The sequence below is a fragment of the Scardinius erythrophthalmus genome (assembly GCF_964197995.2).
Source record: "Scardinius erythrophthalmus genome assembly, chromosome: 5".
NCBI classification, from domain to species: Eukaryota; Metazoa; Chordata; class Actinopteri; order Cypriniformes; family Leuciscidae; genus Scardinius; species Scardinius erythrophthalmus.
This window is the reverse complement of record NC_138225.1, coordinates 54469599-54484985: the sequence shown is the minus strand read 5'-3', so window position 1 is coordinate 54484985 and position 15387 is coordinate 54469599. Positions and strand designations below refer to the sequence as shown.

Here is a 15387-nt window from a genome sequence, read left to right as displayed (position 1 = left end):
CTGACACACACTTTCTTCCTCTGCTAAAACACACGCTGCTTCTGTGAAGGCTATTTAAATACTTGCATTTGCTTGCATTTTTCTTCTCGAAAGCAAGTGTGCAAGCTCTTCAAAGTTTCATGCTTTCTCTGATTCGGGTTCTTGGAAATTAGACACACACACACACACACACACACACACACACACACACACACACACACACACACACACACACACACACACACACACACACACACACACACACACACACAGTCAGTCCTCTAGTCTGGGGTTAAAAGCAGGGCACAAGTTCAAAATCTCCCCGTGCTTTGTTTGTTGCTGTGTTTATTTCCGACCCGGTGCGACGGCCGACAGTCGCTCCCAGAGGTTTACACAGACCTACACACACACAGACCTACACACACACAGGCCGTCACACACACAAACCTACACAAAGACAGGCGGTCTCCACAGATCCCGGCGAGACAAACCGTCTGACGCTCTGAGACACACTCGTTTATGATGGAGGGAAACAGCCTTACAGTTTTATTACTGATATTCTGCACCAGTTTCACAGGAAGTGATGATTTTGCTCTCTTGAACACATGGGATGGAAACGCTGCTTTATTCACAAACGTTTTATGCGCTATTCTAGTTTTGCACACAAATGATGATGACGAGTCATGACTGGGATGATAAGGAGATGAATCTGGGGGATTTGAGCGGGTCAGAGGTCGCGGGACGCTGCTAGTCTCTGCACGCCACTGATAAGAGTTTGTTTGTCTTCCTGTGGATGGTCAGGCCTCAGTCTAGAGCCGAGGAAACGCTGGGACAATAGGTGTGTGTAGCAGCCCGTGACCTCCCTCTCTCTCCCTGTCTCTCGCCCCGTCCACACCTCACCGTTCCTCTTCCGTCTCGGCCTGAAAACACTTTCATCAGCCTCCCGTCGCTAACCCAGCGCTTCGGAAGCAAGGACAGTCCACTACAGCTGAAATGACTAAAATACCTTTTTTCTTTTTTCGTCTTGTTGCCAAGACAGCAAGTACTAAAATAAAACAAACAGACAAATTTAAGCTAAAACCATAAAAACTATAAATAAAATAAATATTAACTGAAATTCAAGTTTCATTTATTTTTTATAAGTGCCAAAATAAATAAAACTAAATATGCTAAAAGTAAAACTTACTAAAAACTATATAAACATTTAAAAAACTGAAAAAGGACACACAAAATTACTAAAACTTTAAAATTCAGTTGTGCTGTCGAATCGATTAATCGCATCTAACATACTCGCATATTGTATTTATATACAAACTTTTATGTTAGATGCGATTAATCGATTTGACAGCAGTAAAATAAAAAAAAGTTAAATGAAATTTAAAAGTTTTTCATTTTTTAATCACTAAAACTTTAAAATTCAGTAGTGCTGTCAAATCGATTAATCGCAATTAATCGATTAAACGCATCTAACACAAAAGATTGTATGTATGTATGTATATGAAACTTTTTTCATTATTTCGTCTTGTTGCTAAGGCAGTATTTCTCATTTTCGTTTAGTTTAAATATTAAAATAAATAAAACAAACAAACAAATTAAGTTAAAACCATAAAAACATTTTTATTACATAAAATAAATATTAACTGAAGTTAAAGTTTAATTAATTTTTTTAAGTGCCAAAGTAAATAAAACTAAATACGATAAAACTAAAACTTATTAAAAACAATGTAAAGTTGTAAACATTTAAAAAACTGATAAAAAGGACAAAAAAAAATCACTAAAACTTTAAAATGAAATGGTGCTACCAAATCGATTAATCACATCTAACACAAAAGTTTGAATGTGTATATATATATATATATACAATATGAATGTATGCGCACACACACATATTATATATTTATAAACTTTTATTTTAGATGTGATTAATCGCAATTAATTGATTTGACAGTAGTACCATTTAAAAATTAAAATTAAAATTAAAAACATTTTTTTTTTTTTATTAAGACTAGTATTAAATGAAATAAAAGTTTAGGTATAATTTTAGTGTAAGTACCAACATAAATAAAACGAAATAAGCTAAAACTAAAAACTTAATAAAAACTATATAAACATAAAAAAAACTAATAAAAACGACAAACAAAATTGCAATTAATTGTTTTGACAGCAGCACAATTAAAAAAGTTTAATTAAATTACATTTCAAAATCTTAACAAAAAATATAACAGTACAGCAATGATATTAAAAGAACATTGTTCAGAATAATAACATAATCATAAGCAGTTCCCGTTAAACTGCCTGAGTAGTGCTGGGCGGTTTACCGGTTCATACCGAATACCGGTGTTTATTTTTGTTACGATATGAATTTTTAATATACCGCAAAACCGGTGTATGTCGCTTTAATCGGAACGCGGCGCTGCGCGACACAGTCTCACCCCTCACAACACACGTCTGCGGCGCATTACAGCTGCGACAAGGTTTTATTCCGTCCTCCACGTGGTGCGTCAAAATAGACCAGGCGCCTATATTTAGCGAAGCGGCGCGGAGAGCCGCTTCTGGGAAGCTTCGATCTGAAACACAAGCATTGACTAGAATGGGCACGAGACGTGTGGGGGTGAGAGTCTTTTTTTCTTGCGGCGCGCGTGTTTTTATACTGTATTAACGTATCTGAAGTGAACTGACGGTCTTAAGAAAAGTTTCTTTGTTATTACGATTGAATCTTTCTTTATCTTTCCTGATAAAGCAGTGTTTATGAGCGTTGCTGCTTTGTGTACAGCCGTTACCGGGGAAACCACTGTTTCTGCCGCTCCTAAAGCGCGTCCTGCTGACACCTCTTTGTAAACAGCCTTGCAAACCTGTATTATTAATATTAGTGTGGATTTTTTCTATAATATTCACTCATGACAATAAAATAGGGCATTATAAGTAAATCTACTGCACTATTTCCTCTCTCACTCAGTAGAAAATGTGGTAAACACCCATCATGCTTGAGAAAAAAAAACACACAAAAAAAAAACCGGTAAAAACCGTGAAACCGGTATAATTTAGAAAAAAACCGTGATGTTGATTTTTGGTCAAACCGCCCAGCACTATGCCTGAGTGATTGACATCTGTTAATTGAGCTCCAGATGTGCTTAAAATGTGTTTGTTTTCAGAAGAAACGATGAGACCAGTTTATTGTCCGAGTCTTTAAGCTAAAAGACGACATGTTCTGCCTGTATCTGCTTGGGAAAACCAATCAAGAGAGTAAAATTATGTGCTTCCTCAAATCTATTTTAGTAGCGGAAATGTAAGTGTTTTCCACACAATCTGCAGAAGGTTTTATGTGTTTTACCTTCAGACTCTCCCTAACCTCAACTGAACTGGACTCGATCCGCGTCAGTGTCGTTCCACAGACGATCCTCCCAATCTCTTATTATGTTCCTGACAGGAAACGTACGACCGGTTTACCGGTAAAGGAGTTACTCATGTGAAGGAAGCCGGCTGCTGGTTGAAGAGGATTCTGGCGCCTTTGACCTCAGAGCCGGAAATGAGCGTTTGCAGGATGCCAGATCAACATGCCTTCTTAAAAACATCATCGTTATCTGAAATGTTCTTGGAGTGACTCAATGCTATTGCTGTCTGCTGGTTTTTGACCTTAAAAACAAGAAACGATTATGTGAGAAGAAGCTGACACGCAGTTTTGAGCAAGATTAGCTCTTAACTGTTTCTCCGCCATGCACAAGATCATTTATGACAGTGCTTCCCCGCAATTGAAACGGTTTTCCAGCAATCTCTGATTATTATCCTATAATGCCCTTTACACAAGATGTAAAATAAGTCTCTGGTGAACCCAGTGTGTGTGTGTGTGTGTGTGTGAAGTTCTATCTCAAAATACCCCAATATTTAAATAAAATACTCAAAATATATTTTTTTGCATGTTACAATTTTTGTTTGTGTCCCTTTAAATGCAAATGAGCTGCTGCTCCCGGCACAGGGGGCGGAGCTTCAAGAGCTTGTGTGTGTGTGCGTGTGTGTGTGTTTGAATTTATGTTGCTGATGTGGAGTTAACTATCTTCAATTAGCATATTCTGTCTTAATAATCTATAAACCGTGTTCCGGGGGCGGGGTTTATGTAAATTGTAGGGTTGGTGATGTCACTAACCCGGGAGGAATGTGGTGTAGTCTCTACCAGCCGTTTGTTGTAGTCCTTAAAAAGCGATTTCTTTAAAAGCAAATATCTCCCCTTGCTTTGAACTTTGAGCGTTGTAACTTTGCAGATGTTGTTTATGCTCATACAGCAACATTACACACTAACTAAAGTTAGAAAAGTCAAATCATAATAAACCACCCCTTTAATAAAATGTACCGTCCGTAAATATCAGAGATTAATAGATTAATTCTTATTCAAGTTATAGAAGTTATTCAGTCAAGATAAGAAAGATTTTTCTCTGTCTGTTGTAGTTTGATTAACTTTAAGGACACAGACGGCAGCTGCTGTATATATTAGGCTACTGTCACTTTAAGAGCGGCACGGATCCAGTTTACTGTTACACATGCGTTTTCCTCTCAGCTGTTTATGCTCACTTATGACATAATGACGATGTTTAGGAGGATATTTGTAGCCAGTACGGGCATTTTAAAGCGCAGGAAGACGTGAAAGAGTTAAATTCAGTGTTCGTTTGCTGTCTAAGACGTGGATTTCAGGGCGCGCGCTTCGGATATTTGCGCACAGAAAACTAACGAATAAGTTCCCTTTCACGTCAAAATTGTAACTGGCAAGGCTTAAACTTTCGTGACGATGCAGCAACAATGTGTCGTTCATGTTTGTTCACATTCATGTTTTTACAACATTTTATTAGAAATTATACAAATATTACCAGCTAACTGGCGATTGACACGTTTCATATACAAGTGTTTATTTTAGGCTCCGCCCAAGTGGATGAAGTCGGGATTTTCTCAGTTTATCTGTGTGAAATGTTCAAGTGTTGATAAAACAGAACGAGTGAAGCTTGAATTATTTTTTGTTTAAAAGCAGAGGCTCTGTGCTTTCTTTTGATATATAGATTGTTATTATAGTTTACATATTCATTCAACAAAATATTCATACAAGTTTTGTGGAAATGATCAAAAATGCTGGCGCTGGCAGGGAAAGAGTTAACATCTGAACCTGGCTTGAGGAAATAAATGATCCCGTGGGATTATTAGCGTGATCATGTGATGTCTGGTCAAGCTTCAGGACAGTTACTCTGATTGATCTGAAGCATTTCCCCAAAAATTGAAGTCTTCTCTGGAAACCCACAGCATGCCCTTCTCTAATGCTGGAAATGAAATTCATCTGTTGGTGCCTGACTGCTGTGCGCGCGCGCGTGTGTGTGTGTGTGTGTGTGTGTGTTTTCCAGTTTTAAGCAATTCCTCCGTGAGCCACTCTGATATTACTCACCCAGTTGGCGAGAGCTGTTTGTGCGTGTGTGTGTGTGTGTGCATGCGTGTGTATGTGCGTATGTGTGCATGAGTGTGTGCGCGTGTGTGTGAGAATGTGTGCGAGTTTGTGTGTGTGTGTGAGAGGGTTCATCTTGCATTTTGACCCTCAGGCCTTCGTCTGAAGCAACACACACACACACACACACACACACGAGGGCAGAGAGAAAATAACAAACGAGTTGTTGTGATGGATGGATGGCGGGACATTATTTGTGTCTCGGCCCGATTGAAGGACTTAAACATTTCATGGCATGGGAAAGAGTCATCGGCGCTCTGATGAAGCCAGATAAAGCCGTGGCTTATAGCTCATTTAACACAGAACCGCTTACTGAAAGCTCTGGCATTTCCGGGTCACCGTTCACGTCCCACGAGTCGGACTGATATACGTATGAGTGTCAGTCTCTCTGACGGCCCATCAAAACAATATAATGAGGATGTCTGAAGAGAAGTCGATAGCAGTCTTGTCTAATAACTGTGGTTTTATATCAAGCCGTCCAGTGACCCAGGGCTCCAGACTAACTTTGTTGCTAGCGCTGTAAGCCCATAGCTGAACATTTTTAGGAGTACAGGCAGGAAGTGTACGGGCACACCTTAAACACACCTGCAACGCAGTTATTCACATGCTGACCGTATTACTGACAAATGCCACTGAGTTCTACAGAAAGTGTTTGGTAGCGCTGGAGGGTTGACAGTAAAGCACTGAGCTTACTTTGAGGTGAAGATACAATTAAGTTTCAATTATTATCATTCATAATGTCTTAATATTAATTTAAAAGCAAAACAAGTGAAAGAAATATATATTAGGGAGTGAAAATAGCCAATAGTGTCCTCTGCTGCCACCTACTGGTTACAATGGTAATGTGTTACCACATTTTAAATAAATGTTAGTTTTCCTACATCTTAAAACTTTTAGTTTTATAAATGTGGACAATCTTTGAAGGATGAACACTATTTTTTTTTTGGGTCATCATATTAAAAATAACATTTAAATATGATATTATATAGTGCTATTTCTGCCACAATACCATAGTTACAGTTAGTGTTACTACATTAAATCCACGTGAATGTTGCAGATTTGTGGACTTGATTCATGGCACAATGTTTCGATGTCAGCGCTGTTTGATCTGATATATCTGTGGTTGTGATTGGCTGGTGGTGGTTTCCTATTGGCTGATCTCATGTGAGTGACAGGTTGCCCCGCCCCTTCTGTAGAGAAGAGATGCTGTGAGAGGAAGTTATTCTGATTCAAGATTACCAGGAACATGAAGTTAAAGATGTTTAGATATTTTTACTGGAAACATGATAAAGATGCTCATTAAGAATATGCCGTGTGTATTTACAGTGTTTCCCCATTCAGTCTTTGCTGACCTCGTCTGATAAACCCAGACTTGCTGAGACAAAGACAAAGCCTGGACTGCCGTCACCATCGGCTTGACGTCTAAACATGTCATTTCCTGTTGTCCTTATTGAAGCTTCCTGTATTTCCTTCCACTCCTCAGTAAAAGAGCAGAGCGTGTGTTTACCTGAGTCACTAAAGACACACATGCACTAGCATTTCTGAAAGAGACTCTTCCGCTCGCCAACAACAATACAGTACAAATTGTGATATATTTTTAGAATTTAAACAGCTATGATGCTCAAGAAAAATTACTGATTATTATCAATGTTGAACGGTCATATTTTTGTGGAAACTGTGCCATTTTATATAAAGTTCAAAATAACAGTATTTATTTGAAATATAATCTTTTTTTAACTATACATTTAATGCTTCCCTGCTGAATAAAAGTATTGTTTTCTTTGAAAAAACGTTTTAAAGGTCCCGTATTATGCCCCTTTTCACAAGATGTAAAAAGTCTCTGATGTCCCCAGAGTGTGTATGTGAAGTTTCAGCTCAAAATACACAACAGATCATTTTTTACAGCATGTTTAAATTGTCATTTTTTGGGGCTCAGAAAAACGAGCTGTTTTAGTGTGTCCCCTTTAAATGCAAATGAGCTGCTGCTGCACGACCCAGGGGGCGGAGCTTCATGAGCTCGCGCTCAGTCTCTCAAGACAATCTCATCTCACGGAATGATGATAATATCAGAAACTCTCAGTAACGTGTTCAGTTTGAGTCGGACAATAATGCCTACAGAGTCAGAGTGCTGTATAGAGATGGAACAGGTATAGTTTAGTAGTTTAATCACGGTTATTATAATGTATTTGTCATCTGCTTGTATGTATCCATTATTTATTAATAGCCCACAAGTCTGCTGTCTGAATGATGATCAAACATATACTGATGAGTTTAATAAAGTTTATTGTACATCACACAAAAGATGAAGCGTCAGTTTTACTTCAGAAAATCACCGTAAGAGCTGAGTAAACACAGAAAGTTATTAGAAGTGCGCAAGTACATAAACGAATTTCGGTAGAGTTGAGTGAGTATTCCTGTGGGCGGAGGTTAGTCAAAACACGGTTTTAATGACGTCATTAAAGAAGGAAGTAGAGGGATGTAGTCCAAACAGGCCGTTCGATGTAGGCGACTTCTGTTAAATAAAATATCTCGCTTGGCATTGAACTTTGAGCTTTATAATTTTACAGATATTATTTATACTCTAACAACAACATTACACACTAACTAAAGTTTGAAACATGGGATCACGAAGAACGGGACCTTTAATGATAGTGTATGGAAATAAATAACAGCTATTATTGGAGGAGAACATTGGGATACATAGAAAATGTTCAGTCCAGGGAACACAATAAATAAAATCAGTTAATCAAATAAATAAATGACAGTTTTGTTGATTATCAACATTGTAACTCTAAATCTGAGCCTTTATTTAAAACCGCTGCTTGTTATAAATACATAATATGATTCAAATCTCCATTCTCCTCATTCTTGATGTCATTTTGTGCATCTAAAGCGCTCAAAGCCTTTGTGTAGACTTTAGGGATGCACGATATATCGGCCACCGTATCGGTATCGGACGATATATGATCATTTTTTAATATTATCATTATCGGCCTGATAAGAACATTTGGCCGATATATTAAAGCCGAAAAATAATGTGTGATTTCCTTCAGCTGAGACGCTTCAGATGCGCACTGTTCAACATGATGGCTTTGAATTGCTTGAAATATGATTGGAATCACTCAAAAAAGGAAAATACAGTTCAGTGCAACATACAAAGCTAAGTGCAAAGCTACATAAAATTATAATGATATCGTTATAATTGTGTGATTTGGAAATGGAATTTACTTGGGAGACTTTTGTTTTTGTAACCAGGCTCTCAAAAGTTATATAAAAATGTGGATTTAGATTTATCGGCCAATATATCGGCTTTCAAATATAAAGAATTATCGGTTAACGGAATCGGCCAGTTTTTATATTGGCGCATCCCTAGTAGGTTTCCGTTTTACTCTGCAAATGCTGAATCATACTTTCACACAATGATCTGCTGTTCACTTTGAGATGATTTCTTTAGCAATGTTGCACGTGCCATTCATCCTTTTGCCTTTAGATCTATTTAAAAGTTGAAATTGGTTTGGCATATTTCTCTCAAGTCGTTGCACATCACATTATTAATCAGAGGACAAGAATCATTTACTGGAATCAAAATCATCAAATTCCTCAAAAGTCATCAATGAAGTAAAAACAAGTGTTTTAGCATCTACTGTGTCTCTGGGTCAATATTTAGGCCGAAATGTAATATTTATGTATAGAAAATGTTGATGCAGTTTTAACATTGCATAAATGACATATGATGCATATTTGCCAGTGAAACGTGAAGGTTTCTAAACTCCAAAAAATGATTTACATCTGTTTGATTTTATTTAAATGATCATATTTTCCAAATTCATTGACCCATTTCATTAATGCACAACTAATATGCATCACGTCATTTATGCAACGTGTTTATGTTAAAACTGTGAAATCCAAATGCATGAAAATTTTATATTCAAAAATCTAACATTTAGGCCTAATTATCGTGACCCAGAGACACAGTAGATGATAAAACACTTGTTTTCACTTCATTCAAGAGAAAACATGAGGAATTTGATGAGTTTGTTTTGTTAGGGTCAGGGTTATATGCAATTTAGATGAATTTTAGTGTCAGTATTTTAGTTGTGACCCGTGTCCTCCAGAGGAAGCACATGGTTTATTGTGGAGGAGATTTATGAGCTGCTGGCAGGATATTTTTCCCCAGGGCCACAGATGATTTCAATAACTCTTTTATTCTCTTTAGACTCCAGTGCGATCTGTGAGCTGAAGGATGTTACCGGAAACAGCAATGATTGGATCATCCTGAAGGAAGCATCTCTGGGATGCTGGACGAATTTCACCACGGCCGGCGAGAGAGAAGTCCACATCCTAAACCTGCTGTTCTCAAACGTGAGTCGCTTTCATTCATACATCCAGCAGCTGGAAAGACCAGCTCAGACCAGCATGAAGTGGTTCAGACTGGTTTAGTGTTGGCAGACCAGAGACCCACTTTAGCATACTTTCGAGTCCATACAGAAATAATATACTTAAGTGCAATTAGTTGAACTTAAGAGTGTTTTTGAGCCACTTAAGTAGGGCTTAAGCACATTTTATGTGTAATATTGCTGAATATGCTGACAAGCATTTATGCTTTAAATGCGTTTTTAATTGCACATTTGCAATGATGAAATTGCAGTTCAGTACATATAATAACTTTAAATGTGATAATCAGTACAGTTAAAATTATAATCAAGTACTTTTAATCTGCCTTAGTCAACATGTCAGTTTTTAGTAGATTAGTTAGATTGTGAAGTGTGTTAAGAAGTGTTAAAGTTCAAGTAGTCAATAATTGTAGTAAAACTTAAAACTCATCTTTGATCCACAAAATTACATATTTAAGCGTTTTTTCCATAAAAAAAAATGAAGAATGTAACTCGACAACCTTGCCTCATTTAGTATGCGTGGTTCTATGAATATGCAAATGAGCCCCGCCTCCACTCCCTCCCTCAGCTCAGAGATCCACTGGTTGACGATCACACGTTGATCTGATTGGTTACAAGGTAGTTTGTGACGTCAGAAACACCAGCGATTTTAAAGCGTGTCTTTGGTTCACTGCAGGAGAAAATACTCAGCTATAACCGATGAACAATATACCAGATAGGTGCTTTACAGGAATTGGTCATTAGGTTGCACAGTTCAATAAAGTGAAAATTGATGTGTGTAAGTCTTATCTGATGGTATAGTTCATCAAACAATGTCCAAATTTGAAGCAGTCCCTTAGTAGATGAATAATCCAACCATTTGCGCTGAATCACTCCTTACGATAACAGTTCTAATGCATCAGACTCTTCCAAATCAGGAACACTCATAAGCCAAAAGTCCCAAGCTTACATCCCTCTGGACTTTAAATAAATAATCTGTATTTAGTTTGCAACATGCAGTGTTAAAGTCACCGATAAAGAGACCTTCTAAAATAACAAACAAACAAACTGTATAAAACTTCTTAGCAACAATCATCATCATCATCATCATCATCATCATCATCAAGGCATACTTTTAAATAACAGGAAAGAATCAAATCCGTACTTTAAGTTGAGCTTGAAATGGAACATTTCCCAACCAGGACATAGCATAGGAAAAGTGGTTCTTAAGTAGCACCAAACCATTGTTGGTCTAGAAGTAAGAACCGCTTGCGTCAGGTGCGGAGTTATCGTGACCAACAAGACGAACAGAAACTTGTGACCGCCATTTTTTAAATAGCAGCTAATCGAGCTAATCGTAATTCTGATGATATCCGAGAGCTTTCTGTCCCTCCATTGGAAGCTACGCAACTACCACTTTGACGCTTAAAAATGAGCTAATAGCAGCTGGATTGTAATCCCCGTCGCTGCACAAACGCGTTGGATTCGCCGTGTTTGGATGGCGATGTAGGTTCGCAACGCCATGAGCATCAACAGTAACGCAGCGACCGCCATTGTTGATGGAAGGCTTGTTGGAGATGCATCGGAGCGGCACGGACCGATCGGAGCGGTGGGTCTGCGAGAGAATCTCGAACAAGCCTGGTGTGTTTGTGAGTTGCTGGGAACACGAGATGTATACAGTGACGTAAGATCTGGCTCTCTGGCCTGTGGAAAGGCAAACCGGTTCTTAGAAGGCTCGTCAGTCGAACCAACCCCGAACTGGCAATAGCTCTGGCTCTGAACTAGCACCGGTTCTGGTGGAAAAGGGGTAATATACATATAAACAACATTAAAAACTTGATTTTCATCACAGGGTTTGATTGTTCGTACACGAGCGGATCTCTGAGCTGCTGTGAGTGAGTGGAGGTGGGGCTCATTTGCATATTCATAGAAATGAGGCAAGGGTGTCGAGTTACGTTCAAGATATTTTAAGGCATTAATAATTTTTTTTCAAAGAAAAAGCGTTTAAATATGTAATTTTGGTGATCAAAGATGAGCTTTAAGGGATAAAATGATTGACTTTAAGTCTGCCAGAATAGTCCAGTTCAATGAATAGCAGATTTCCCGTGTTGAGACGTCTCGTTTGAGCAGGAACACTCGACACACACTGGTTTCTCCACGTGGGGTTGAGAAAGACCAACACAGAGCATTAGTGAGCATCTCCCATGATGCAACACTCAAAGCAGGAGGGTTTTGTGTGTCAGCGTCATCTTTCATGAGACTGTTTGCTCTTCAGAGACACTCATCATGTCGACTGTATGATTAATAATCAGCGTCTGACGGTTTCAGGATGATACACGGTCGAGACGCGGTTGTTTCTTCATCTCTGCTGTATGACTGAATTGATTATAATAATAATTTCAACACAAAGCTGTGGGAACGTCCTGTCCTTTATCTTCTGGAGTGAATTAAAAAGTTGAGTTGACACATGGTTTGGAGGACAAAGAGAAACATATTTTCTATTCTGCAATACTGATTGCAGAAACAACTCGTTTGTGTCCAGTTTTATTTCTCATGAGGAGTTTGGTGAAACGCAGACAGAGAGCGTCCTTTCCTTCTGTCTCTGCTGATGAAAGCAGAGCGTTTATGAAAGAAACTGCTTTGTTCAAACACACTGATAATAGAGGAGATCTTCAAACCACTTTATATTTTGCACTTAATTGTCCTGAATGTGCACTTAAAATCTTCAAAGAATATTTTTTAAAAAGCTGTACTTGCAGATCATATAATATTAATGAAATAAAAGGCCACTTAACTGTACTTAAAGATAGTTCACTTTCATCACTATGATTGAAGTGCAGTTTTAAAAGTTTTTCTTTAAAGTACATTATATATCATTATGTTTTACAATATGTAATATAAGTCTCAGGCGTCCCAGGAATAAGTCAGTGAAGTTTCAGCTCCAAATACCCCACAGATCATTTATTATAAGTATATGCCCCACTTATCATTAATTATATATTTTTGAGTTGAAGGAATAGCATGCTGTTTTCGTGCATGTATCTTTAAATGCAAATGAGCTGCTGCTGCTCCGCCCCCTTTCCAGAAGAGGGCGGAGCCTGCACCACTCGTGCCTCAGAGACTCTGCCAAAAACTAAACATCTGTTTGGTTTTGATTTGATCTCTATCTGTGGTTTTCTGAGCGCACACATCCGAATCACGCACACAGAAAGCTGGATGTCAGACGGACGTCATTAAACTAAATATTAGCAGCACATTCCTGAACGGCTCATTTTGAGACAGTTTCAGATTAATGGAGAAGACAACAAACAATATGCAATATGAGTTTTGCATAATAGATCCCCTTTAACAATCATTTGTTGTGCTTTAAAGAAGTGCACTTATTTTGATGTGTTGACTAAAGCACATGTAAAGCACTTGATTAATTTTAACGTTAGTGTGTAATTCAGTATTGTTATTCAATAAACATGTGTAAATAAACATTTTTTTCCAATAGAAATTAAGTCCAGGCAGATGCATGTCATCAAAACAAAAGTTTAATTCTCAAACTTTCCTGACGGAATTGTCATTTTTTATGTAAATAATCCCATTAATGCATTGGAGGAAGCCACCACACATGCACACGCACACACACACACACACACACACACGCGCACACACACACACACACACACACACACACACACACACACACACACACACACACACACACACACACACACACACACACACAGTGTAAGTGAGTTGTGTCGGAGTGGGCGGAGCTTCAGCTTCAGTGATGTCACTGTCTGGAGCGCTGGAGCCGACCCGGTCGAGGGGAGACGAACACACACACACACACACACACACACACAGTGTAAGCTGGAGCCGACCCGGCCGAGGTAGAGACGAAGAATAACCGGAAACTGTTATGCATCAGCAAAGTCCTGAAAAAAAGTGCTCTGGAGAAAAAAATGCGCAAAAGGAAAACAATTGTATCTTGAAAGCACAGGAACAAAAATAGCCAGGGCGAGTGATCAGACATTGTTTGACCCGAGCGGAGTGAGGCGGACAGCGATGGATTATGGGAGGCCTGCGTGTGTGTGTGTGTGTAAACACCGTTGAGGATTGGTGCAAATTATTAACATAGCTGGATTGTTTCCTTCAGCACGCAGTTTCCATATTAAATATAGAAGCTCGGAAATCAAACTCAAGACGTTTGCAATGAAAATACAACAGAACAGATTGAAATTGTTGATCCAAAGGTGAAGAGTTGTTATTTTCCTTCATTAAATAAATGTATATGAGAAAACTACAAATATTGGAAATATACTGTACAGTACACTACCATTCTTTTTTTTTAAAGAAATTAATACTTTTATTCAGCATTTAATTGATCAAATTGATCAAAAGTGACATTTATAATGTTGCAAAATATATATATTTTTTTAAAACTTTCTATTCATCAAAGAATCCTGGAAAATAAAATGTATCACAGTTTCCACAATAATATGAACTTTGATTATAATAATCATAAATGTTTCTTGAGCATCAAATCATCATATTACAGTACAGTTTATTGTATATTCACATAGAAAACAGATGATTTACATTATAATAATATTTCACAACATTACTGCATTTGCATTGTCTCACAAAACTATTGCTAAACTAAAACTATCCTCTAGAGAAATGTTATGTTCACTCAAATAACATTTGTGTTCTTTTGCAAAATAATAATAATAATACGTTTTATTTATAAAGTGCCTTTTCCAACCTCAGAGTCGCTGTACAGATAAATAATAAAGTAAACATGGCATCAACAAAATACAGACACATATGCATATATATATACATACAAATACATATGCATACAGTACATACATACACATGAGCATCGCGGTTAATATTACTTGATGCAACACACTGGAAATTGAAGCTCAAGTCCAGCAGATTGCATTATGGGATACAGTACAGCATGCTGTTGTGTACATTACCTGCATCCTGCATGCAAAAAATATCATCCTGTAGAAATAGTAAGAGTGGTTTACTGTTCTGACCACCGCCTAGGTTTGATTGGACGACTGCAGGGGTTTCAGACTGTGATAAATATGTTCGTAGTGTGCGTGGCGTCACCCGTATGTTTCTGAAGCCCAAAGTGGGCGGAGCCGGCCGTCGCCATCTTGGCCGCGCGTCACTCCCGGATAAACGAACATGTGCAGCGAGGCGGATTAGCTGAGGTGACGTGACGCTAATGCTAGCAGACAAACGGCTAGTAGTGACATCAGCGGCAATCCACCTGTCACTCAAGTGGCCACGCCCTTAATTATGCACAACTTTAAGGCTTAATATAATTTACACAGACAAGTTATAAAAAAAAAAAAATCACCCCCTCACAGTTGTCATGAAGGACAACATTAGCGAAATAGACCAAAACCACTTTTTGCACCAGACTGTAAACATGTTTTGTTCTGCTGTAAAGTTGGCCATTTTAACATGAGGGATTATGGGATTGAGTCTCTTCTGCAGCCGGCCTCTAGTGGCCAGTGGATGAACTGCAGTTTAACTCTCTTCAGTGTT

At 38.2% G+C, this 15387-nt stretch overlaps 1 protein-coding gene across 5 annotated transcripts in view; it reads left to right on the top strand.

Annotated features, from left to right (window-relative positions):
- eng (endoglin) overlaps positions 1-15387 on the top strand; it is a 55206-nt gene that overhangs the window by 6864 nt on the left and 32955 nt on the right. For all 5 annotated transcript variants that reach the window (XR_014030266.1, XR_014030267.1, XM_081367014.1 and 2 more), the window contains exon 3: positions 9672-9817. Coding sequence is in view for 3 of the 5 variants with exons in the window: in XM_081367014.1 (XP_081223140.1) it covers positions 9672-9817 (146 nt within the window). In the remaining 2 variants the exon portion in view is untranslated. The remainder of the gene's footprint in view (positions 1-9671; positions 9818-15387) is intronic.